Genomic DNA, 27950 nt, shown 5'->3' with positions numbered 1-27950 from the left:
TCATGTTACACTAAGATTGTATACAAACAAGCGATAGGGTATATTATAACTTTTGTCATTAACTTACAGTAACTCTTTGATGTAGTTCTGCTTTTGTTTCCTCGTCTTCTCGCAGGTCATCAGCAATTGAATTAAAATCTGATTGCCACTGAGATACAAACTCCTGCTTAAGATCTGGGCGCTTTAAATAATCTTGGAAATTTTTTCTGTAAATTATGGCAAAAAAAAATTGTAATGTTAAAATACAAATAGAATGCCAGATGAAAAATATAAAATATGAATACTAAAGTGGTAGGGTACTTTTTCTACTCACCTAATGTCTGCTAAGTAATAAATTATAGAGTGCTGTTCATCCCTTAGGCATCTAAGTATAGCTTTGATGGTGCTGACATATGCATTTTCTATGTTTTCCCAGTAAGGTACTAAAAAATCAGGTATCTCCTGCATTTTTAAAAACATTAAAATTCATTGACACATTTATTGGTAATCCTCTTATCTATATCATTAGCAAATATAAGAAAGATTTCATCAAATCATATTACTGATTTCTTTCACTACGTATTTCTCTTGATTTACAACTATTTACAGCTACTTATAAACATTGTACCAACATATAGGTTATCCTATGCATTCTTTGGAAAAAAGTGGCCATACTCAACAAGACTGGGAATTACCAGCAAAATACTGCTGATACGTGCTTTTTGGTATATTCATAAATTCAGTAAAGAAGGATGAGTAGTTAGGTGGTACAAAACTGTTCAAACTAGTAAAAATTAAAGGTGACTGTCAAGTGTTGCAAAAGTGACATTTGACTGACCGACTGTCAAAAAATGACAAATGAAGGCCATGACCAGAGGAAACACAACATACTAACCTATGGGCTGTAGCTACTCAGAAAGAGATTTACAGCATATGCAAGCTAATTGCAGTTATAAAGTCAAAACAGGTAAACATTAGGAATGGAATTACAGAACAAAATACAAAGCATCATTATGCACCCCTCAAATCCACATCCTGAATACTGCAAGCAGTCCCACCTCCCTGCCTCAAAAAATTTTCATTGGAACTACAACAGGTAGACAGAAAGAAGGGCAATGATCATGATTGAACATACTGTACGGATTCTTCATGAGGAGAATTAAACATTATGACTGTATTGGAAAAACAGTACCTGAGGCAAAATGAAGAAGGGAGATAGGATAGATGCCTGTAATACATAAGTACCTTCAGAGGGTGAATACAGAATTATTTTCATTGTATCTCACAATACAAGAACATAGACTCATCCAATAACCCAAGCAGACAGCAAGTTTAAAGCAAAGTGACAGAATTAACTTTTTTTTTCCTAAAAAGCAGAATTATGCAGGCCATATTACAGAGAACAAAAAGTAAATTGCTTCCAAATAAACAACTAGACATAACGACAGAAGAAAAACCTGCTGAGGGCTACTGAAAACAAAGATGCAGATATAAAGTCATCTCAGGAAATCCCTAAATTTCAGATCTTAATTTCAGTACTTAATGTTTTCTTTGCCTCAGCCTTTAGTAGTAAGACCAGTTGTTCTCCTGGTAACCAGCCCCTTGAGCTGGAAGATAAGGATGGGGAGCAGAATGAAGCCTCCATAATCCAAGAGGAAATGGTTAGTGACCTGTTACACCACTTAGATACGCATGGGTACTGAGTGAGCCAGCAGAAGTGCTCACCAAGCCACCAAGCCACTTTCCATCATTTATCAGCAGTCCTGGCTATTCAGCGAGATCCCAGCTGACTGAAGTCTAGCAAATATGATGCCCATTGACAAGAATGGCCAGAAGGAGGACCTAGGGAACTACAGGCCTGTGAGTCTGTCCTTGGTGCTGGGGAAGGATACAGAGCAGATCATCTTGAGCGCCATCTCACGGCACACACAGGACAACCAGCACAGGATTAAGCCCAGTCAGCTTTTTGTGAAAAGCAAGTCTTGCTCAACAGCCTTGGCCTCCTTCTATGACAAGGTGATGCACTCAGTGAATGAGGGAAAGGCTGTGGATTTTGTCTGTTGAGACTTTAGTAAAGCTTTTGACACTGTTTTACACAGCATTGTCCTGGAGAAACTGGCTGCTCATGGCTTAGATGTCTGTATGCTTTGCTAGGTAAAAAATTGTCTGGGTGGCCAGGCCCAAGGAGTAGTGGTGAATGGAGCTAAATCCATCTGGGGGTCACAAGTGGTGTCCCCCAGTGCTTAGTACTGGGGCCAATTCTCTTCACTACTTTTATCTATGATCTGGACAAGGGGATCAAGTGCACCCTCAGTAAGTTTGCAGATGACACGAAGTTTGGTGGGAGTGCTGATGTACTTGAGGATAGGAAGGGTCTACAGAGGGACCTTGATAGTCTGGATTGATGGGCCAACACCAGCTGTATTTGTTCACTGTTTTATTCACTGTTTTTTCCAACCTAAATGATTCTATGGTTCTATGAATTAATGTACCTTGGGAAGTGGTTCATCTACATAAATCCATTCATCTGATCCTGGTTCAATTGGTGGTGCTGTCACAGGAATAGAAGGAACCAAATCTTGAGATGTAACTGGTAAAGGCTTTTTTCCTGGTAATTTTTCTTGAGCAGAACCTTGTATAAGAACATAGAATTAGTACATTCAAATGTATTTTAAGTAAACAAAGATATCTACGCTACGTCTATGCTGAAAATAATGAAACAGATTCAATGTTTCATTGTTAGGCATTTTTCATCAACATATATACTGATCAAACCAGTGATTCCATAGTTGTTATAACATCTCCTTCCAGTTAGGTTGCGTTTTGCAGGATTGATACTTTTCTAAAACCATCACTGTGAGAGAAACAAGAAGATAAAGATTTTGTGTGATTTTACAAAATATTCTTTACCAGGTAAACCAAGGTCAGTGGGTGTTGATATAATTCTGAGGTTCGTTATAACTATCATTATTTCAAGGATTCCCTGCTTAATTAAAGCACAGTTGTAAGCAGTTATGGTTTCCATGTGAGACTTGGGAAAGAATAATGTGGTGCAAGACACATATAGACTATCTTCTAAAAATCCTCAAGATATGAAAGTGGTTATTCAAAAGTCTGCCAATTCTGTTTTATTTGATACATATTTTCCCTTGGGTATTTTTTTTTCCCTTTTTATTTTTAAATGATTCTGTCCTTTGGGGTGATTAAGAGGAAACATGCAATAAGATGCACCAAAAGAAATGTTAATAACACTGCAAGTTATTCATATTTTTAAGCTGCTGATGATATTATGCCACATGGTAAAGATGCTAGCCATAATACTTTAACTCAGAAGAAAGGACTGACTTTAGTAATCCGTTACCTCAGTGAATTTAAATATACCCAATTGACAGTTTATTTTAAACATATTAAAACCTTTTCTCAAATTACCTTTGCAACTATGTAAAATCAGTCTCTCTGAAACAGGGTAGCAGAAAAATTCAGAGTTCCAGGGCAGTTATCACTAACTCATAAATCTCCAAAGTCTTGCAGGGACAGTGAAAATTGGTAGTGTTTCCATATATTTGTATATATTAATCATTAGTATTAATTATAAAGAACAAAGTCTTTTTAATTAAATGTAAAAAGTAGGAACAAAATAACTTACTTCTATTCTGGTTTTTGGCAATTTCTCCCATTAGAATTTCCTTTACTGCTTTGCACACAAGACTTTCTTCTGTCTCTGCATTGACTTTCACTAGAATATTCTGATGGACTGAAAACCAGTTCTCTAATTTTGGCCATGTGTCTAGAAAGCCTGAAATTCTACAAAAATGATATTAAAATTTTTTAAATCTAACTACTGAAATAACTGCAGGAAAAGAAAACATTTTCCCAAAACTAATAAACAAAAGAAAGATCACAACATCTAATCCAATACTAAAGGAAATTCAGCAAATACTTTTTGAAAATATTTAAATGTCCATCCACATCAACCCTTCATTTTCAGCATCAGAAAATTTTCAAGTTATCTAGTTTTATATATTTGTTACTCTTTCTTGTCACAATGTAAGCATATGTTTTCTTCTATCACAACAAAAAACAATAATAATCAATAATCTAGTAGTCTAAAATAGAAGTATCATACATTTAGACAAAAAACTTGGTGTTCTTGATTTTGCTCTCTATGCAAAATAAAACAAATAGTAATTGTATAAAACACACAAAACTAATTTATTCTTTATTACTGTAAAAGCAGAAGATACCATTTCAAAAATTCTGTAACTCAAGCCATTTCACTCAAGGGCAATCACATTATATATGACATTTCTCTGATGTATGTATGCATACATAGATATGTAAGTATATGTATGTATGGTTCAGTCAATATATATCTGGAAAGGAAATTCTCCTTATAAAAATACCTTGGAAAAGCAAAACATATGAATTCTTATCTTTTAGGATTATTTGTGTCATGCCAAGAATCCACTAGCTCTTTAAGCTCCACATCAGATAAACTCATAAGTAAAATCCTAACATGAGGCATATCAGTACAATCATGGATCACATATGAAGTTCAGATTAATTACATGCCTAAAAATATGGTTCAAGTAACTTTTTTGTACTTCAAGCAACATACCTATGTAGCACCTGGTCCCTTACTAAGTCAATCTTCTCTTCAAGGATTTCAGCATCTGAATTTTGATTGTTGTCCTTCTGTTCCATTTGAGATGACTTTGATTTATGTGCTGTGTGGAAAACAGCATATATGAACATATGTTGAAAAAGGTAATTATACAAGTAGTGGTTGGCCTCAAATAAGATAATTATTAAAAGAAAGATTTTAGCTTTCCTTCATTTTACAGTTCTTCATCTAAAAACTGGGTGCCAGCTTCCTAAAAGAAAAGAAGGGTCAGATCTGAGTAAGGACCTGGAGTCAGTGCCTTCCCTCCTTTTCTGTTTAAATGCAGTCCATGATAATGCTAATATTTCCTGATGGATACTTTGCAGTCATAGAAATCTCCAGTTGTAGAGATGGGATAATCTCATGGACAGACTACTTCAGGCTTAACTATTCTTACAGTTAGAAGCTGTTTTCCCAGTCTAATCTGAATCTTCCTTGAAGTAACTACTCCTTTCCACAACAGCAATAGACAGATAAACTATTGCACCTGAGGACAAGGTATCCTCTTTCTCCAAGTCTTCTCGAGATTAAAAAACACTTTAATCAACTAATTTGACACTTTTAAAAAAAACTTTATGATGTTTTTTATTGTTCCTAGGACTCTTTCTATCTACACATGACATCTTAAGAAATAAATTATTTTGGGATTATTGAGACTATATCATGTATTATCAAATTTTCAAAGTGTTTTGGCACACAAGGTCTTAAAATTAACACAAATGTTAAGTGCCTATACATTTATCTTGACTGCATTGTTAGCAAAACCTCTAACAATTTTGCCTCATTCTCATCCCACCTCTCCTTTCTTTTCTTTAACAAAAGTTAAATGCTGTTAAATTCAAGCCAAGTGCTATGAAACTGCTGCAGTAAAAACAATAAAGAATCTCCCTACAATTTGGACAATACAGGATGTACTTGTGAAAAGAACTCATGTTTTGCCAAGATGAATAAGAGCAATGAAAAGTATGTGGCTTGGAATTGAAACAGCCCTCAAAAGGCCTTTGATGCCTTTGTCATTTCTGGTCAAAATCACCTACTTGCAGGTGTTCGCTGACTAACTAACATATGACAAATGCAGTGTTCAATAGGGAATGAATGTTGGCACATCCCAGAGAAAGAAAGTTAGCTCATCCCTTTGTCTCTTTCCAAATGTGTCTCTTGGAGAAAAATACTATTTACACATACTCATTTAGAATGAGGCATATTTCTGCATTTGACGTAAGTTGTGTTTTTCTCAACTGCTGTTTTATGTGATAGCTAACACTAGCCACTGCACTACATCAGCTCTAGTGAGATTTCAGAACAAATAAAACCAAGGATATATACATGTACTTGCACACTTCTAATGTGCTTTTGACTGAAACACATATAAGTGATACTGTGAGATATAAAGAAATTGTGCAATAATGCTATTTCGCTCCAATGAACACGATGTAAGGGTAAACCTGATAAATATAAGCTAAATTTATAAAGTCATGTACTTCTAGACAAATAAACAGAGAACAGCCAAAGTTAGAAAAGGACTTACATATGGAGAGGAAAACTGACAGGAAATGATAAAAAATGTAATTTCATAATTATCTGAAAAATTAAAAATAATATATAATTTTGTATCCTAATTGCACTAATCAAATTGCCATTACATTGCAAAGTATTCAAAATTTAGTAGTTTCAATATTATAACAACCTTTATATTCCCCTTAAATCAGAATCTGCTTGTCATTTAACTTTGTAAAGGGTGGTTGGAAACTTACACTTCAAGCTAGCCATACGTTTCAGTACTGTCGTGTCTGAAATATCCAATAATACTGAAACATCAAATGCAGGTAAGGAAACAGGAGGCTTGTTAGGGGCTCTGGGATCTGTAACAAGGGAGAGCTTTCCAGGGTTCATATCTTCTGCTTCTGCTTCATCTGGATCAACCCCTATATATGCTTTTTCAAAAAGCTTTGCCTGATTAATTGTCATTGGAAATCCATCCAGAATCCATCCCATCTCCGGCGGTGTTTGGCTATGGGCAAATAAAGAATCAGGATTATACAGTGAATTGACAGCATAATATTAACACCTAAAGAACAGCTTGTCCTAGCAGTCTTTCATTCCGAATTCAGTGTATGCAATACCCTCATGAACACAGAATATGACTACTATATTTGTGAAACAACGGATTTTATACCAGGAAATTAGGTCAAGTATAGCTAAAAGTGATAAACAAAACAACGTCTGAGCAGAGTCCCACAAGGCTCAGTACTAGGGCCAGTTCTCTTTAATATCTTTATCAATGATCTGGATGAGGGGATCGAGTGCACCCTCAGGAAGTTTGCAGACGACACCAAGTTAGGTGCGTGTGTCAATCTGCTCGAGGGTAGGAAAGCTCTGCAGGAGGATCTGGATAGGCTGCACCGATGGGCTGAGGTCAACTGTACAAAGTTCAACAAGGCCAAGTGCCGGGTCCTGCACCTGGGGCAGAACAACCCCAAGCAGAGCTACAGGCTGGGAGAGGAGTGGTTGGAGAGCTGCCTGGCAGAGAAGGACCTGGGAGTATTGGTTGATAGTTGGCTGAATATGAGCCAGCAGTGTGCTCAGGTGGCCAAGAAGGCCAACAGCATCCTGGCTTGTATAAGAAGCAGTGTGGCCAGCAGGGCTAGGGAAGTGATTGTCCCCCTGTACTCAGCTCTGGTGAGGCCACACCTTGAGTACTGTGTTCAGTTTTGGGCCCTTCACTACAAGAAGGACATCGAGGTGCTTGAGAGAGTCCAGAGAAGGGCAACGAAGCTGGTGAGGGGTCTGGAGAACAAGTCTTACGAGGGAGCTGGGATTGTTCAGCCTGGAGAAAAGGAGGCTCAGGGGCAACCGTATTGCTCTCTACAGGTAGCTTAAAGAAGGCTGTAGTGAGGTGGGGGTTGGTCTGTTCTCCCACGTGCCTGGTGACAGGATGAGGGAGAATAGTCCAGAGTTGCTCCTGGGGAGGTTTAGGTTGGATTTTAGGAAGAACCTCTTTGCGGAAAGGGTTATTAGGCATTGGAATGGGCTGCCCAGGGAAGTGGTTCAGTCACCATCCCTGGAGGTCTTTAAAAGACGTTTAGATGTAGAGCTCAGTGATATGGTTTAGTGGAGGACTGGTTAGTGTTAGGTCAGAGGTTGGACTCGGTGATCTTGGGGGTCTCTTCCAAAATAGATGGTTTTGTGATTCTGTGATCTGTCTTGAAGTTTTCAAGAACAACTTCTATACAAACTATTATCAGAGATGTAATTTCACTGTTTTCTTGAGGTGCTAACTTTTGCACTAAAGAAATAAATAGTAAAATCTGTTTCATAACATAAAGTTCCAATGGGAGTAATACAACTTACATGATATTCATATGAGAACTGAAGTGCTAATTGCTTATCAGGAGAGTAGACAATTTTCTGTCATGTAAGAATATAAAAAAATAAGTAACTTAACTGCCAAAGTATGAATGTTTGGATTATGTATTTCACATAAAAGCTAGAAGAAAAAACACTAGAACATTGTGAATAATTTCCAACTGATAAACAAAATACAGACATTAGTTATATTTAATGTCTATGTGATAGATGATTATTTTTTTACTTGCTGTCAGTGGTGCACAATAATGTCTGTGTAATTTAGGGCTAGATTCTACTGCTTTAAAATGAGGATTAACTAACTGCACTAATTAGCTCCAATTTCCCAGCAGAATACTCTAACGTTCCAGTAATGCACGGAATAAAGAGAAATGGCTGACTATGGCTCTACAAACTGGATAATTACACTCTCTATAACTGAGGAAAAAAGCTACACAATTTCATACTTAATAGCTTCCAACAGGATGGCAACTAGTAATTCATCAGGAATACTTTTTCCTTTCTTCAACAATTTCTGTGATGCAGCACCAAGCTGGGCACGTACAGATAGCTGTGGAAGAGTGCAGTTAGAAGAACATGTAAGATTCAAGTGCTCAGAATGCCCATGACACTGACAGTTAAAAAGAACTATTCTACTTTACATAGATTCTACTTTACATACTTTACTTCTATGTTCTCCATATATTTATTTACATTTATTGTGTTATTTATTAATCTTTATTGTGCTATTTATTTATATTTAATGTTTATTTTATTATCTATGTTTATTATCTATTTAGGAGAAATAGTTTAAAATTATGTAAAAAGACCTAATATAACTGAAATACCACTGAACAACATTACATCCATGAAAATGCCAGACAGAAATGAGGTTGAGAAATAAAGGATAATGAAAGCCAAAAGATTAAAAAATCAAGTGTACAAGTTATTCTGATTTAACTGTGCAATAATTCTGACTCGTGTCCAAGGTCACTCTGGTTTTCTCTACTCTAAATCCATTGATGATTTCATTTCTGATAGCCTGAAAGTAGCCTCAAACTGAAGTTTCCTATAGCAGCATTTAATTTTTTTAGTTCTATAGGAACCTTCCTAGTTTTTGAAGTACTCTTCAGCTCAACCAGTAAAGTCAAATAGATCACTGGAGAATTAAGTATTTATGAAAATAAAGAAAAGAAACCTTATCATGGGATGAATTATCTGCTTAGCACCATCAAGATAAGGAATACATTTCTGCTAACTCAGAAATGAAGAGGAAGTACCATATCTTACATAAATGTGAAATTAAACATTTCTGTAAAATTCTAGCTGCATGTACAACTCTACGCAACATACACAGGAATAGATTTTTATAAGATGTCTTTCTAAATTTCATACAGAAAATGCTTGCAGTAAGGTGAACAAATAAATGCAGGATGATGAAATGGTGTCACCATTCTGTAGTTTAATAAGATTTTAACTAAGGTATCTTTATATAGTAGCAGATAAAATCAAACTACAAACCTTGGACAGGTCACTCTGGCTGTTGTCTGGTTCAGTTTCTTGACTAGATGAATCATTTTTGATAGGACAATTACCTAAAATAGGTACATTATAAAGTTTGACAGTTTTACTTCTATAATATTTCTTACTGCAGATAAATAATAAAAGGTATGTGAAATCATCAGAAACATAGAATCATTGCATAATTCAGGTTGGAAGCAACCTCCAGAGGTCACATCGTTCAACTTTATGGTTAAAGCATCATCAGCTGAAAGGTCAGACCAGGTTGCTCAGGTTTTTACTTTGTCTCGAAAACATCCAATGATGGAGACTACCTCTCCATACAATCTGTTTCAATATATTCATGGAGAAAAGATATTTTCTTCTGTCTGGTGGAAAAGGGAAAGAAGAAGGATTTTTACAGATATCTCCACAGCAAAATGAAGACTACGGAAAACATGATCCACCTGCTGAAAGAGACTTTCAAAATGCTGAGGTACTTAAAACCTTCTCTCTCTCAGCCTTTAACAGTAAAACTTGTTTTCAGGAATCCCAGTCCCCTGAGATTAGCAGGAACGTCTGCAGCAAGGAGTACTGCCCAGTGTAGAAGGTCAGGTGCAAGACCGTTTAAGGAACACGAATGTGTGTGTAAGTCCATAGGACCTGATGAAATGAATCCAGGGGTCCTGACGAAACTGGAGGACAAAGATGCTAATTTTATATATGGGCCACTTGTTGGATAAGGAATTGGCTAGTTGGCTGCACTAAAAGAGTTGTGGTCAATGTCTCAATGTCCATGTGAAGACCAGTGATGAGTGGTGTTCCTGAGGGGTCAGTATTGGGACTAGTATTATTTAACATCTTTGTCAGAGTGATTGAGTGCACTCTCATCAGGTCTTCAGATGACACAAATCTTTGTGGTGCAGTCAACACGCTGGAGGGAAGAGATACCATCCAGAGGGACCTGGACAGGCTGGAGAGGTGAGTCTGCACAGACCTCATGGAGTTCAGCAAGGCCAAGTGCAAAGTCCTGCATCTGGACTGGAGCAATCCAAAGCACAAACGCAGGCTGGGAGGAGAATGCATGGAGAGCAGGTCTAAGGAGAAGGACCTGGGGGTACTGGTTGATGAGAAGCTCAACATGAGATGCCAATGTGCACTTGCAGTCTAGAAAGCCAACCATATCCCAGGCTGCATCAAAAGAAACATGGCCAGCACATTGAGGGAGGTGGTTGAGGGAGGTGATTCTCCCCCTCTATTCTCCTTTTGTGAGACCCCACCTAGAGTGCTACTTTCAGATCCCCTACACAAGAAGGACACGGATGTATTCGTACAAGTCCAGAGGAAGGCCATGAAGATGATCAAAGGGCTGGAGAACCTCTTGTACAAAGACAGGCTGAGAGAGATAGGGTTATTTAGCCTAGAGAGAAGAAGGCTCAGGGAGACATTACAGTGGCCTTCCAGTACTTAAAGGGGACCTACAGGAAAGCTGGAGAGGGGTTCTTTGTCAGGGAGTGGAGTGATAGGACAAGGGGTAATTGTTTTAAACTAAAAGATGTTTTGTTTAGATTAGATAGAAGGAAGCAATCCTTTCCTGAGGGTGGTGAGGTACTGGAACAGGTTGCCCAGTGAAGCTGGGGATGCCCTATCCCTGTAAGCATTCAAAGCCAGGTTGACCAGGGCTTTGGGAACTTGATCTAGTGAAAAGTATTCCTGCCCATGCCAGGGTAGTTGGAACTAGATGATCTTTAAGGTCCTTTCCAAACTAAACCGCTCTATGATTCTGTATCTCAAGTGGTCGAGGTTGCCATTCAGAGGGACCTTGATGGGCTGGAGAAAAGGGCTGTCAACAATCTCATGAAGTTCAGAAAAGGGAAATGCAAAGTTCTGTACATGTATATGGGAAGAAAAGTCTTGTGCATCAGTTTAAACTGGGGGTCAACTGTCTTGAAAGCAGCTGTGCAGAGAAGAAGCCTTGGAAGGCAACAAGCTGACTGTGAGTCAGCCATGTACACTTGCAGCAAAGAAGGCTGACAGCATCCTAGACTGTGTTAAAAATGTTGCCATCAGGTCAAAGGCAGTGGTACTTGAGCTCTACTCAGCCCTGGTTAGGCTGTATCTGGAATGCTGTGTCCAGTACAAGAATGACCTGGATATACTGGAGGAGGTCAAGCAAAATGCCATAAGAATTATTAAGGTCCCAGAATATCTGACGTACAAGGAGAGTCTGAGAAAGCTGGGATTGTTCAGCCTGGGGAGAGAAGGCCTGAGGAGAATCTTGTCAATGCTCATAAACACCTGATGAGGGGAAGTAAAGACCAAGTCAGAAACTTCTCAGTGATGCCAAATAAAAGAACACAAACTGAAACACAAGAAATTCCATTTAAACAATAAAATCTTAACACTAAAGGTTATGGAACATAGGAACATGTTGCTCAGTGAGGTTGTGGAGTTTACTTCCTTAGAGATGTTCAAAACCCAACTGGACACGGTCATGGACAACCTGCAATAGTGACCCTGCTTTAAGGAGAAACACTGGACTATGTGACTTCCAGAGGTCCCTTCCACCCTCAACACCTTCCTTTGGAAGTTGTTTTTAAGACGAAGCTCTCATCCTGGACTTTGTCTGTGGTACATCACAGTTGCGTAACAACCACATCAGCACTCTGTATTCTATCTCTGATTCTGACCCTGATACACATCTGTGGTCTTGAGTGTCTGATTTGACTCAAGACTTATTTTCATCAGCAGACTTATCACCAGACTAAGGTTCACACTGTCTCTGGACCTGGTCCTGACCCTGACTATAGTCAATATCCTCACTTTTTGTTGGCAAAGTGTTGGCCCTGCCTAACTTATTATTGTCTTAATCTCCTAGCTCACCCTCCCTTGTGGAGCAGCCTGCACTTGCTGCTTTCAGACACTACAAATGTGTGGAAACAGTAACTTCGTAATAGAAACTATGGTGAAAACTCAGACATGGATAACAGAAAGGCTAACTACATTTAAATCTAATAAGATAAGAGTTAAATTACAATAAATTATAATTAAATAATATATATACACACATACACACCTTCGGTTTCATTGATAAATGTTTCTGTTAGAACTTCCAGTAGTGATGATTTTGACATGTTCATCTGGACCTTGTATCAATTAAGAAAAGAAATTATGAGAAAGGAAATTACACATTACAGAAAACCAAACTTGTGAATTGAATATGTCTTGAAGTCTTCTAAGTCAAAACTTAGAACTAAGTAAGAAATTGAAACAATATGCTTTTTTTCCTTATACGTGTCACTCTCTTTTCCCTGTCATACCCAACATGAAAATTAATAAAAATGCTTACCTCATTTTGTTTCACGGAACTCTCTGCTTCCTGTGAAATTAAGCTGTGTTCACTTTTCATTTCATTTTTAAGAAAAGCTTGGATGGCCTCCTGAACCAGAGTATCAATAGATAGTACCTGAATATTGCAAACTAATATAAGAAAAAATAAGATAGTTTTACAGTTTGAGCTGATCACACATAGACACAGACCACTATTGAAATTAAATTAATTCTGAGAAGACATGCAAAAGCCTAGTACATGCAAAGCAATGTATAGTTCCTTTTGTTTGGGCTTTTGATGTAAGTTGTTACCACTGTCTTTGCTCTGTGACCACTATACAGCATATAACCACAATCATACAGATGTCTGCTAGTCTCTTCCATAGAAAAAATCCTCAGAGAATTCAAAACCATTTTTAAATTCTCAAGAAATGCAGAAGTAATACTACTTTATGAAAGTTCATGTGTTTTTATCTTATTTTGGAAGATAATGAATGAATGACTTGCAAGGATCTCCTAGAAAATATGGATGCACGTGTGTTTCAAGGATAAGTAACGCAAGGATTTGCCCAAACAAATGTCATTCTAAGAGTTGGATTTAAAAACAATTAAGTATTTTAAAGAAATTTAAGCTAAAAAAAAAAAAAAATCTACCTTTTTCAAGAAACTTTACACAGGTAGTTTTTCCACTAAAAAGTTTTCCCAAAATGCATCCCTTAATAGGAAAAGAAGGAAATACAGGTAATGAAGATTTGGGTTTTGGAGGATAGAAGATCTCCATCAGTCTACGAAGCACATGACCCAATATGTTATTATTATGAGGAGGTTTGTTTTCACTGTTATCTTCAGTTGGACACCATTCCCCTGTCATACTCTGTATAAATGACAAATTATGAGACAATTTGTCAATATGCCTTGTCTTTCATCTTTCTATATATGCCATTACATAAACAAATATACAATAACCAAATCTGAACAGTACTTAAAAATAAAATATTTTTAGAATAGAGCCTTGTTAAAATCAATAACTGTCATTATCTCTAACCATTTATTAATATTCACTAATAATTAGTTGAGAGACAAGTACTCCTACAATCATTTTTACAGATTGCTAGATTCATTTTTTAAATCCCAAAAACATGAAAAGTCATTTCACCAATATGACAGAATGAATCAGTAGCATATTTGTGAAATATTATCCTACCATTCAGCGTTCTAAAAAATGGGCAACATTATTGCCCAGTATCACAATGAGATCTTTGAAAATTCAGAAAAAGATTTCAAATACAGTTATCTGCCTAATATGCAGTCAATAGACAAAAAAACACCTGCCAAACCCTAATACTCCCCACTCCCACACCCCCGATGAATTACATTAATCAGAAAAGAAAGGAAATACTGAGTAGAAAATTCCATTTAATCTGCACTGAGATTAATATAAATTTATCAGTGGTATGAGTTACAAGCATACAGCTTAATGAGGCTGTCTCTTACTGACAATTGCACTGGGAGAAAGATGAGAATGGAAGGATATAGTCAGAAGAACTGAATATATTTTTTGCTGCTGTATTATTGCATCTTATAAGGCTAGGAAAGTAACAATGAAATACATGTGAAGTTTATGCTATAATAAGCTAAAAGAGGACATTCTCGTATGCAGCATAATACTAGTCTTATTTCACTTATTATTTAACTGGAGGGTAATAAACAGCTGTCTGGAAGATATGTGGACTAGTAATATTTCCAATTAGATTTTGACTTGTCATCTTATTTGGGGTTCACACTAAAGGGCTGTAAGGCACAGTCAAAAGTTTCAGTAAGGAAATTTCAACACAGAAAAAAATGAGGGAAAATAATGTTCACAATGAGGGTGGTTAAGCACAAGAGTAGGTTGCACAGAGAGCCTGTGGAATTTCCATCCTTGGAAATATTTGAAAGCTGACCAGCCAAGGCACTGAGCAACCTTATCTGATTTAGAAGTTGAACCTGCTTTGAGCAAAGACGTTAAACTAAATGATGACCATATCCCTTCCAATGTAAACTATTGTATCATTCTATAAATTAAATATTTAATTACATCACCTAGTTTCATTCAAAGTTCTACTGAAATACAATGTTTTAAATTCATGTTCTAGGTTGGTTTTGTTTTTGTTTTGTTTTGTTTTTCCTGACTTTACTATTTACTTTAGGGCTGGAGCACCTCTCCTATGAAGGAAGGCTGAGAGAGCTGGGAATGTTCAGCCTGGACAAGAGAAGGCTCTGGAGACTCCTTACTGAGGCCTTTCAGTACTCAAAGGGGTCTTATCAAAAGGAAGGAGAAGGGCTCTTTACTCAGGTACATAAATATAGGACAAGAGAAGTCTTAAAAGAGGATAGATTTAGATTAGACATTAGGAAGCAGATCTTCACTGTAAGGGTAGTGAGGCACTGGAATGGATTGCCCAGAGAAGCTGTGGATGCCCATCCCTGGAGGTGCTAAAGACCATGTTGGATGGGGCCCTGGGCAACCTGATTTACTGGGTGGCATCCCTGCCTATGGCAGGGGGGTTGGAGTTACATGATCTCTAAGGATCCTTCCAACCCATGCCATTCTATGATTTATGATTCTATTATAAATTATATATTGCCATAGCATACTTTCTAGTAACAGAACTAGATCAGCGTTGACTTTGAACATATATGCATTAGATAAAATAACACCATATAATTTATTATTACTATAAATGAAAATGTGACTTTTTAACCAGTAAAAACAACAAAAAATATTTTTGAGTTGCAAAATATCCACTCTCTGACCTATCCCAGAGAATGTATTTTTTAATATGTAGTGGAAAAGATATGCTTAAAAAAATAAAATCCTTGTTCTATCTGAATCATTCTCCTTTAAAATTGTGAGAAAAGATGTTATCAACTATTTTAAATTCTATCAAACCTGTAGAAAAAATGAATTCCAAATGGAATGGGTTTCTTATTTGAAGTAATCACCTTTCAAATTTCTTGTCTTTTTCTTTCCAATCTAAAAGATTGCTAGATTGAATTTGTCTTTGTTAAAGTAGCTTACATGTTAGAAACAAGGCTTCAGGTATCAGGCCAGAGTTATATGACTGCCACTCAACACCCTCAATGATAACTGCAAATTATTTGATATTTTGGACAGTGCCTACTGTTATGTTTAGTTTGGGGGATTTTATTAACTTATGAAGTGATTAGCCACAACTGATCATGTGATAGTTTCCAAATATTTTCAAGCTCAGTCTAATATAGAATGTACAACATACTGATAGTGCTTTATTTTGTTCTTTTATTTTATCATATGTTTCTTTTAGTCAGCATTCTTAATATAAACTTATTGTTTTTGAGAGATGCCAAGTTGCCTGTGCCACGCTTTTTCCTCTGTGATGAAGAAAATCAGCATAAATTTTACCAGAATGCCCTGCCAATACACTTTTGTTTAGATGAAATACTCTGAAGGAATTAACTGTTCACTTAGGTTTTCAGGTGACATAAGTATGTATTGGTGTCAACAATTTTACACAAGTTATGTTGTATCAGCTTTTGATGAACACTCATTCAGTAAGGCATAAGACTGGAAAAAAAATGTGAATGTGCATTTGAAACAGGTTGGTAGTGAGAAAAATGCTTTAAATTAAATGTTTAAATGTTCACTTTCTTCAGTGCCCCTATATCGAAAGAAGACTACTGAGACTCTGTAATACAAAAAATATTGACTAAAAAAGTTCATTTTTCATTAATGTTCCCCAGTAACTTTTTCCTCCCTATCTGTCCTGTATGTCCTCCCTTTTGATCTTCAGTATTTGCTTTTTTTTTTTCCACCTAAAGAGAATGATCGTGAATTTCATTACATGGGTGGATATGGCCTGAACAAGGAACTTACAAATAAATTAATCAGAAAAGCACATATTAAGATTGAAAACAAAATAAACTGAACTGCAAGACCTTCCCCACAAACTCCTAAAAAGCATTTAGACTCGTTGTACCAATTTGTTCAGGAGGTGGGTAAAAGCACATGTATATTATGGTTATAATTTCCCAGCCAGTCAAAGACAGGCTACTTATAATGATTTTGACATATTATAGTTAAACAGAATATTTGAAAATACTGATGTGTTTTTACCCCCAAAGAAAAGCATCAGTTACATTTTAATTTGGAAAATATTGTACAATACTTTTTAATTATAACAGGGCGACATTCATTCTTCACCTTTCACTTCTGAAATTACATATTGCATCCTAAAGTTGAGGAGAAGTTTTAAGGTACCTTGTATCCTAACAGAAGGTTAACAAAAACATCAGCCATTTATAACAATGTTTTAAAATGTTCCCATATGAAAATAAATAGATCACCCAAACCAATAAATCTTGTTAGAAAGCTTTCATTCAAAATTGCTAGAATTGCTCTTTTGTAACAGACCCTACTTCTTTTCACTTGCTTTTGCTGTCTACTTCCTCTTGAATTTTTAAATAAGGTAGCATTAACCATACTTTCACATTCCAGTTAACTAAAATTCATTGCATTCCAATTTACTTGTTGGTTCTATGAACTCAGGAGAGAAATATAATCAATGTTATAATAAGCATGAAATTATAACTGTGTTTTCAAATTGTATCAGCTGCCCAATGCTACAAACATAAAATATAGCCATGTATTTCATACAGAATCTGATGTAACACAAAGAAAATGCATATCAAATTCTGATATCAGAAACTACTGAAAGAACAAAATGTAACATCACAACAAGATGTTTATGATTATGTACAATCAGGATGTATTATATTCCATTACGTCTTATCAGTTTGATATACCTTATATTCACCATAATCTTTTTCATCTAACAGATTCATTTTATTCAGTTCTACAAGTTGTTCTGGGCTCGGTTCATTTGGCAAAGGGTGAATTGAGGCTTGTTCATATATTGGTTTTCCATTAAAAAAAAATTCCTTCCAATCACGCATCAGTTTCAATGGAATTTTGCTGCAGTAGAAAACAAACAAACAAACAAAAAAAATGGAATGAGTTCCAAGCCAAAAATTAAGAGTTAGATGTTTGAAAATAGTGGACCCAAATTTACAAGAATTACAATCATGAAATAGGGATATGCTAGACTTGGTATGGTTTATAATGTTTTCTGTAATTACTATAGCTTGTTAGGAAGAAACCATAAAAATAGTCACTGTGTGTGGTTACTTGTACATGTATGACATCAGTAGGTCCTTGTAGGTTTCAGTATCTTTGTAAGTGATTCATCATACAGTATTTGTCTGGCAGAGATGTGTGGTAACAGTTTTGCTGCAACTCTATTTCCCTGCTTCAAAATACTCTTCTCATTTGTGGCATATGGCCTCCCCTCACCAAAAATCAATACAATTTTTCCAGATTTTCCTGGAATCTAAAATTCATTCAGAATTTTATAAGTAATTAAACTCTTGTGTTTTTTTTTTGTTTTTTTCCCCTTTCATTCAGAAAGGAACAATATTCTTATGGAACAAGATAAACTGCATATAAGTACCAAGTTATTAAGCAATTATAGTTATTGCTAAAATATAAATAGAACTCTGACATGCATGGGTGCTAAACAAACTGTATAAAAACAGCTTAAATTTGGCATATACTCAAAATGTTCTAGGATTACATCCATCTGGAGCTTTTTTTTGTTATTATTTGTTTATTAATGCTTGTAGATGAGGGCTATAACATTAAGGAAACTACATGCATGATTCAAAAATAATTGAATATATACTGTATGCACCCTTTTCAATGAAGTGCACAGAAACACTGACAAAACCTATAGGTAGTGGCAGTAATGAAGATAAATTCTTAATATGCATATTTTGCAAAGGTATTTCAGATATCTGTACATATTGTTCATTACTCAGTAAAAGCAAACATGACACTGTCTTACTGTGGAATAAACTGTATTAGACAAGGAAATCATAACTAAACTGTGTCGAGAATGACTATTTTATCCAGTACCCACTGGGCCAAAATCTATATGATTTCCCTGAAATATAGACATACATATTTCATATGTATATGGCTTAATTATTTAGCCTACAACTACATAAAAAGGTAAGGAAGTTTTTGGCATACTTTCTAATCATGCAAGCCCCCCCCCCCCCCCCAGTCTAATCACTGAATACTAATGAGAGAACAACAGAGAATCCAAAGCCCTGCTCTGTGGTTTTGGAAACACTACTACATCACAGGCATGTGGAGATTGCTGCCTTTTTAGGACATTCTCAGAAGCCCAGTGGAATTGTGGCGTGTCAGATTAGGGAATCACAGCATGTAGGACCCAGACTTTGGACCAAGTTGCAATTTTCAGAACTGTCCAGGCAGGTTGATATATATTAGGAAATTCATCCTCTCTATATTACTGTTAGGAAACATTCAGCTAGTGGAGCAACCTACTGTGAGATGAGTAGCATTCAGTTTTTAACTTTTAAATGAAGGAATTTCTTCATATAAAACAGAAGTCAGTATTTCTACAAGCTGTAGAACTAGTGAATCCTTGTTTTCTAAGGATTCAAGTTGGTTGAGTTTTCAAGGAATTACACTAAGGCTTTAGCACTATTTCACCTTGTGTTACATATCAGTGAATACTCACATGAAAGGAATATCATAATTTTCTTATGTAAAGTAATTCAAGCTGTCCTGTAAGATACCTGAGGATCCACATAAGACATTACTGGTGCTTAAAGCAGAACAAATCATTAAGCCTAACAACTACCTAACACCTGTTAGTTTTGCCTGACAGCTAACATACTCACTTGTTTGTCAGTATTCGATACTCTCCTACTTTTGTTGACAAGTCAATGATTTGGTCGATCACTTCCCAACATATAGAATAATGCTTTTTATAACGAGCCTGGGCTCTTCCAACAGCATTTTTCTCATGACGTTCTCTTTCTTTGATAGTTTGTTCTTCACAATCAATTTTTTCTTGTTTTGCAAGAGCCTAGAATTTTGTTTTGAAAAGTACATCTGAGATTGCAAACCAAATTAAACTGCAGAAGTGCACTATCCTGGACTAAGAAAATTAACTTACTCATTTAAACCAATAAATGAAAACAGTCACACCAGAGCTGGAAAGACATTGAACACGGACACATACAAAAATCTAAAAACTTCTATTCATTCTATAAGTCCAGTTTGTTTGCTTTTTAACTGCTAAAATATAACAAAAAAAAAAAAAAAAAAAAGGAGAAATATATCACTTCTTTCATGAAAAACAAATTAAGAATGTACTCAGTGCTTGGAGGGCACGGAAACATGAAATGATGTTGTCTGTTCTTCCTAAGGAACAATGCAGATGCTTAGTTTCACTGAAAACTATGATGGAATACTCATTTACAGTATGTGACTAGCGATTTAATTCATCAGATTCTGATATACAAATAATTTGAGATTATTGATGCTGTTTGACCTTTGCAAAGGATTTCTGGTCATTGTAGAGATGTATCAGCAGTTCCTGTGACCGTGTGCTCCTTTTTGCCAAGAGTGTTCTTACAGAAGCACAGCAATCAATAGCTATGGCTGCTGATTATATAGGAGTTCAGATTTAGAGCTGTTAACTATTTTTGGCAGGAGCAAAGTAACATTCCTACTGTTACATTACGGCCTGCTGTGGGTGTAACACTTGGCAATTTCTCACAGGATTATGAATTCTTTTAATTTATTAATCTCCTCCAAGATTCAAGGTAGAAATAATGCATGCATGACTGAAATTCCTTATTATGGCATTTTTCAAAAATGGGTGTTAGCTTATTACACCTAAAGGACATGAAAAACAGAATTCTTAAGGCAAGTTTTTCTGTAACTCTTCTGTCATTTTGTCTCTACAAGACTGTCTTTTGACCTCAGCATAGAGAGGTTTCCTTAAAAAGTGAAAATTATTTTGTAAGAAAAGAACAAAATGAGACTTTAAGTTGCTCAGTTATGTCCATTATTAACTGAGATGCAACTTTAAAGGTATTTAAAAATGATATATTCATCATTGGATCACCCTAGAAAAAGCCTAAATTCTAACAGTTGACAATACAAATTCCACAGATAAGTACTAGAACTGCTACAATGACTCGGGGAGTAAATAATCACTTACTGCCTCACTATCAAGAGCTTTCTGGAACTCTTTCAGTCGTCTATCTTCATACTGTTTTTCCCTGTAAATTCTGTTTTGCCTTAACACTTCTTTCTCATGTCGAACATGCATGAGTTGAACAGCAATCCTCCGCTCCTGCTGAGATTGTCTCATTAGTCTGTAAATAAGTTGCTCCTCTCGGTAAGCCTCCTAAAATGTATGTACATATAAAAATTAGCATTAAGAACAGCTTATAAATTATTTCATAGACAACACATCAGTGTCTTATATGGGAAATATGAGTGGAGTTATATAACATTTACTTGCTAATTTGATACACACGTCCAGAACACTTCTATTCATGAATACTACCTTTGTTAAACATACAAGAACTGTAGAACTATATAAATTAATTCTAAATATGTCTTAACAGAGATACTGAGTAAAAAATACATTTGTTCAGAATAACTCGATTTTAACTTGGATAAAGCCTGTGTGCAATGCATATTTCAAATAATTGCTTCTGAATGTAAAGATATATCCCTTCTTTGAATTACATTGGTCGTTATTTCCCTTATCTGTCCTTGTTCTCTACCAGTCCCCATTCTCAGCCATGCTCCACTGAACCCTTTGAATAAGTCTATTTTTCTACAGTTTTGAACTTCATCCTTTTTTCTCAGGATTCAGGTAAATAACACCTCCATTTAGGAGACTGGGAATAGAGGAAAGCATTCCAACCAGAGGGAAATACAAGACTTCTAGGTAACAGTTTCAGCATTCTCACTATGACAAAGCATCATGCAAAAAATACTTTACTCAATATTATAAAAAAATCATTCTGAACCATTGCTTGAAGCATGGTGAGAGCATACTGACAGTTTGCAGGCTGTGGACCGGTACTTCTCAAAGTTCTTGACAGAACATACTAATATCTTCCCACTACTGTACTTCTTTTCTGTGCTTTGTATCTAAAGCTTAACCTAACCTAAAGTTTTATCCCACAGTCTTCACAGTCCAGAACTATTTCTGAGTTCTAATCAAACGCATCAACTTGCCTTTCAAGCCCTATTGCCAAATATCACTCCTAAATAAGAATATTAGAGGAAATTTCAGATTCCCTGGACTTTTGATTCAGATGCAGAAAAACTGCTATAAAATATAGGTTCAGATTTAAGGACATAAATTTGGAATTGATCTGAAGAGTTCAAATTAATTTTCCTAAGAACAGAGAAATAGGGTAAAACCAGTTAATAGCATAATAAAAAAAAAAAAAAAAAAAAAAAAAAAAAAAGTATCACCTCTTCTATTTTCTTTTAATGTGGTTTATTTTTCATCAGCTTTCTGTGACAGAGAGAGGGCAGAACACACTATATAAATTCACCTCTAAATGAAAATTCAAACTTTATTAAGTATAATCATGCCATTATGAAAGAAATACCAGATTCTACAAAGAAGTCTAGATCATAGATTAGCAGTCTACAAATACCTGGAGGGAAGGGATACCATCCACAGGGACCTGGACAAGCTGGAGAGGTGGGCCTGTGTGAACCCCATGAAGTTCAGCAAGGCCAAGTGTAAGGTCCTGCGTTTGGGCTGGGGCAATCCCAAGCACAAATACAGGCTGGGCAGAGAACGCATTGAGAGAGCCCTGAGGAGACTAATAACTATTTAGCTATTTAAATAACTTATTTAACTATTTGAATTTCAATAACAATAACAATAACCTTCAAATAAATTGAAATCTTTGATGGTGATATTACAGAGAAGCCAGTATTTTTCAACAAAAGCTCATTCCATATTTTTAGGTTCTGTTTTCTTTGCAACTGGTAGAAAAACTACATTCCAATTAAATACTGGTGACTTGAAAAGACCAAGCTGATACAAAAGTCCCTCAAAGTTTTGTTTATTTCAGCCAAAATGTGCTTTTTCCTGGCACAGTATCTCATCACAGTGTATTATAGTTTTAACAGCAAAGAAACTATCATGTGGTCATCTCAGGCTTTAATCCCAGAGGGCTTTACCCGCACGCAAGATCATCTCCCTTCAAAGCTTATCACTAAATGAGGATCTGATTTGTAGTGTACTCTTTGTACATTATGTTTCTCTGTGCAGAATTATCATCACACATGCAACTCTGAAATGGAAAACGATGAAATATTAACAATTTTAGATGCACTTTGTATTTTCATATTCATCCTACATGTCATTTGATACACTTTGGGTAATAAAATTATCCAATAGCGCTGCCTTTTGAAGAGCAAATCTGTTCAGATGTCTTCTGTATTTATTAAAACAATGCAATAAAAGAAGGCATGTAACTTTCTGATAGCTTTTTAAATTCCACAGAGAGAAAATCTAAACACCGTTTAAAAATAATGAGTACTTAGAACAAATAATTTGTTGAAACAGTACAGATCAAAGATTCAATTGGGATGAAACTATGTTACTGTCAAACACTTTTATTTTCTGCCTGTGAAAATCTGACTGGCATCACCACATGCTCCGCACAAAGGAGTGCCATGTAATTTTAAAGTACTTTTACTCCCAGACTCAGACTTGTACTACAGTTTGCAGTGTGCCAAGATTCAAAAATTGGAACAAGGTTCTTTTAGTAGACATTTATAGATATGGTCATGAAACACATTAATGCATTCTGAAAACATAAAATTAATTTGATTCTAGATGATCCTATGGCCTGTCTTCAAGTTTTATGTAGTACAAGCATAAAGCCTAATGACTACAGGAAAGCCATGATTTCTGCTTGCAAATCCTTTTTAGTTCCATATCTAATGCAGAGAGATACTAATTTTCAACTACTTTATATAATGTTTTCAATCCTATATATTTATTTATATATACTTATTTCATAGTTCCTTAAATCAAGCAATATGTAATTTCTCAACTCTCATAGAATTCCAACCAATAACTTCTTCCCCTGATAATTCAAAACAGAAGTGGCACTAAATAGATTCTTTTATCTGGTCAGGCTGTTGTTTTGGTCAACTGATCATTTGTCTTTCCTTCTAATCCTTGTAGTCCCTTTATTGTCCCTACACCGAAGATTATTTATTTCCTGGGAAGTTAGAGATATTATTGTTACTTTTGCCTTGCTTTGGAGCCCCACTGGAGACAGTCTGATTAGAAGAACATTATCGGCAATTCCTCCATCTCAAACTGGCAAGGTTTGTTCTGTGACTGCAGGTGGACCAGCCATCTGACCTGGATAGCCCTGGCTGGCTTTGTTGGCTTAGGGCTGCTGTCTCTACCAAACACCCCAGTAATGGCTGCTGATACCATACAGCCATCAGCTGATAGCCATGGCTATTGGAACCATTGGTCCAGGCTACTGGAGTATACTGGGGCTGTAACTGCTGATGGAAGTTTTTTAATTACAGAGATTTAAGACAGCTGGATGGCAAAACTTCTTCACAATCTATGCATATCAACAAGAACATTATAAAGAATCACTTTGAGTGAGAGCTCAAATACAGCATGCGTGGATGTACAGACTCTTAGTCTAAGCCACGAGAGATATCCTTACTTCCCCACAGAATACTGATCTGGGAGAAATATTGAGAAGTCATCTAATTTCTAAATGTCTACCCCAATAAATTTACATTTTCCTTAACAACTTCAAAAATCTCTCCAGACAATATATGCCAGTGCTTTAAAAAATATATATAATTAATACTTTTTCTTTTAAGAGGAGCCATGCATATTCAGTGCTGTTATTATGAAATACCTGGGGAGACAGGCTCAGCTACAGTGGGTTCAATCTATTTGATCTAAGCTAAGAACTCTAAATGCAATAATACTAAAATATAAGATAACTAGAAATTACAGAAAAACGCCACAAAGGTGTGTTTGATACCATCATTTTTTACAGAGAAGATGTGTGAAGTCAACAATCTAAGAGCTGCTTTTTAAAAAAAGTGTCTGAGGAGGAACCTGAAAAGCCTTATGCTTTCTAGACAAAAGTCAAATAGAATAACCTGCAACAACCATTTTTGGACAAAAGAGACATCCTCCCAAGACACACTTTCATAACACTTCAAAAATCAAAGCTCTGCAAAATAAGTATTTTGCTTCTTCATACTACCCTGCACAACCATTTTAAAATTAATCCAGTCTAAATATAGTTGCAAATACAGGTTTTCAACTGTCACATTTGCTGATTTTTAAGTACTACCATCTTCAGACCCAGAATGCATTTTGATAGTTTAAAGGTCACCTTTTTTTTCATTCTTTTTGGGGAAAATAGCAGGCAGGCCTTCAACTGGTTTTTAATCACCTAAGCCCTGCTGCTTTCATTTCAGCCTTTATGATTTATAAGGATGAAGTATGACATAAAAGTGGTGAGAAAGAATGCAAAACCTTCCATAATTTTCAAGGAATAACACAGAATCACACAGAAATACAGAATTACAATGCATAAAAGTTATTTTCAGAGATAAAATGTATATACTTCCCTTTCTCCCCTTCAAATTTCATTCAGCCCTCAAAAATAGTGTTACTTTGTAAGTATATATTTAGGTTACTAATTGTGCATGGGTTATGTACTTCTCTTACCTCCTGTGCTTCATGTGCTATTAACTGTTCCACCAGCATTTTTCGTCGTCTTTTTTCTCGTTGTTCTCTAGCAAATGTATCTTCCTCCAAACGTTTTTGAATTTTTCTTATATATTCATCATCTGAATAAACATTTAATAGTTCAGGTGCTGTTTGTGCTGTGGTTTCTGGGGTTGGTACTTGCAACTTCTGTGTTTGCAACGATTCTTGTATATCACTGATTAAAAAGATCAAAATATAAAAAGTTTATCGACTTTACAGGACTTACGTTTTTTAGAGGTGTTTTCATATAGATCCCTGTGAAGTTGTATGCAAGTCTGACAAGTGCACAGAATTATCTTGGACAGCAATGTTCATGAGCATTGTGGCTACTTCTTGACACCCTTATACCCCACAATCACCACTGAGTCCAGAGAGCTCCAGACTTTACATAAGCCAACTGCCAAATAGCTCATTTGCCAATATTTAATACAGAAACCTTTCTGCAGAAAGAATTCTGCAGAAACAATAAATTAGGATTGCAGAATATTAAACTTAGTTTACTCTTTATATATAACCAGTCTGAGCACAATTTTGCAGTTATTAATCAGATGTTGCTTTCACACAGAAGTATCCAGAGCAGCATGCATGACTGCCACCTCTTCTAAATTTTGTATACATATCATTAAAGGTGACAGAATGCCTATCGCTTATTCACAAATTAACCAACATCTCCCTCTATGTGAATTGCCTATAAAGCATAATTAAGGAGAAAGGTTACTTTTCTTTGAAATGTGGTACCATGTATATACATCCACCACCTCTCTCTTCTTTCTGCAAGTCTAACCAACAATACAGACTCAATGACTGAAATAAACATAGAAAAAGAGATACACTTTGTGCCCTCTGTGCTGCATATATTGCAAAAAGGAGAGAGGGAAGTTTGAGCCATCCCTAACACAATTATATAAAAACTAGGTAAAAACGCTAACAGCTGGAGCTGGAATACTTGTAATGCTAACAGACATATAGACAATCACTCTAAGGAGAATCACAGTTTAAACTAAGCAAGACATTACATTTCCTTCAAATAGCTGTCTCCACAGATAGTAGGCACCTAAGGTGCCTAAGGTACTGTCTAAGCTTAACAATCTAATATCCAGATATTACCTATCAGAGACTTGGCTGTGTACTGCAGAGAGCCTTCCTGCAATAGACTTCTCAAACTTGTTAATCTCCTTGTAAGTGTCCTAAAGAAATAACATAAAATTTAATGTTTTTATCTTCACAAAGTGTCGTAAGGAAGCTTCAACTATTTTTTCACAGAGTAAATACTAGGGAATGATTTATGCTTCGTGTTAGTACCACAAAAAAGTTTACACTGAAAATACATTGAGCGTCAACTACATGAAGATGAAAGGCAAGACGATTTCCTTCTTCTTTTCATTTCTATTTACTTCTTCCCTTTTTCTTATCTACACCTATGTTCACCAGATAAAATCCTAAATTTTTGCAGCTTTCCATCCTGCAAGATACAGTTTGCATAGGACTCTACTAGCTCGTATAATTCCCACTATTCAGGGATTTTGCAATAAGGTATTGTGGTCTATGTTCTGCTTTTACTAGCTTAAATTTATCCCTAATATTTATTCAAGCAACTCTGTTTGGATACTCTACATTTAAAAGTATCTATCTATCTATTTATTTATGCAATAAGAACTTTCTCTTCCTTCAAAACAATTTTTCCTGTGTAACAAATGTTGAATCACACATATTTTGCCCAGTTCACATTGAGTCTTCTATATAATTTCACAAGTTGTATCATCAGCTTTAGATGGCACAAGTACAGTATTCCTAAGTGTAAATGCCTCCAGAAAATAATGTTTTCCCAGTTCATATAATTGCCATTAATGAAATATAGATGATAGTTACCTCTGCTTCTCTTTTCTTCTTTAGCAATTTTTGGGCTTCAATAGCTTTTATTGTGTGGTTTGGTCGTGGCTTTGGAACCTGTATAATGGCTGCTTGAATCCTGGCCATTATTTCATTTTGTCTCCTTCTTCCCATGCGATGCTGAATATTTAACATAATGTGTTCAGATACTTGAGTTGAAACAAAATATACTATGTAGACCTAATACACGATATATTTACCCATGAAGGAAATGTGATTAACCCATAAGGAAAAAAATATCTTTTAGGAAGAAAAATAAAAATAATAATAATAAAAAAAGAGTGACAGAGAGAATAGCAAATGATTATTAAAAAAAAAAAAAAAAAAAAAAGATTCATTAAAATACCATGAAAGTTGTGGATGAACACCTCCCTGGAGGTGTTCAAGATCAGGTTGGACAAAGCCCTAGGCAACCTGATCTAGTGGGTGGCATCCCTGCTTATGGCAAGGTTGGAACTAGATGATCTTTAAGATCCCTTCCAACCCTTCTATGTTTCTATGATGAAACAGATGCATTTTAAATTAAAGCATCA

The 27950-nt window shown here is 35.8% G+C and overlaps 1 protein-coding gene across 1 annotated transcript in view; it reads right to left on the bottom strand.

The window, feature by feature from the left end:
- The window catches only part of SPEF2 (sperm flagellar 2), a 65643-nt gene that overhangs the window by 25980 nt on the left and 11713 nt on the right, over nt 1–27950 (bottom strand). The window contains exons 5-21 of the mRNA XM_032206413.1: nt 27397–27537; nt 26635–26714; nt 25486–25702; nt 20938–21126; nt 19607–19794; nt 17642–17810; nt 13472–13691; nt 12837–12967; nt 12564–12633; nt 9509–9582; nt 8455–8558; nt 6397–6653; nt 4598–4706; nt 3626–3783; nt 2472–2611; nt 314–441; nt 68–206 (exon numbers count right to left, since the gene is read on the bottom strand). Of these exons, the coding sequence (XP_032062304.1) occupies nt 68–206; nt 314–441; nt 2472–2611; nt 3626–3783; nt 4598–4706; nt 6397–6653; nt 8455–8558; nt 9509–9582; nt 12564–12633; nt 12837–12967; nt 13472–13691; nt 17642–17810; nt 19607–19794; nt 20938–21126; nt 25486–25702; nt 26635–26714; nt 27397–27537 (2514 nt within the window). The remainder of the gene's footprint in view (nt 1–67; nt 207–313; nt 442–2471; nt 2612–3625; nt 3784–4597; nt 4707–6396; nt 6654–8454; nt 8559–9508; nt 9583–12563; nt 12634–12836; nt 12968–13471; nt 13692–17641; nt 17811–19606; nt 19795–20937; nt 21127–25485; nt 25703–26634; nt 26715–27396; nt 27538–27950) is intronic.

This window comes from Aythya fuligula, chromosome Z (genome assembly GCF_009819795.1).
Source record: "Aythya fuligula isolate bAytFul2 chromosome Z, bAytFul2.pri, whole genome shotgun sequence".
NCBI lineage: Eukaryota > Metazoa > Chordata > Aves > Anseriformes > Anatidae > Aythya > Aythya fuligula.
The sequence above is the reverse complement of the archived record's forward strand: the minus strand, read 5'-3'. Positions and strand labels throughout refer to the sequence as shown.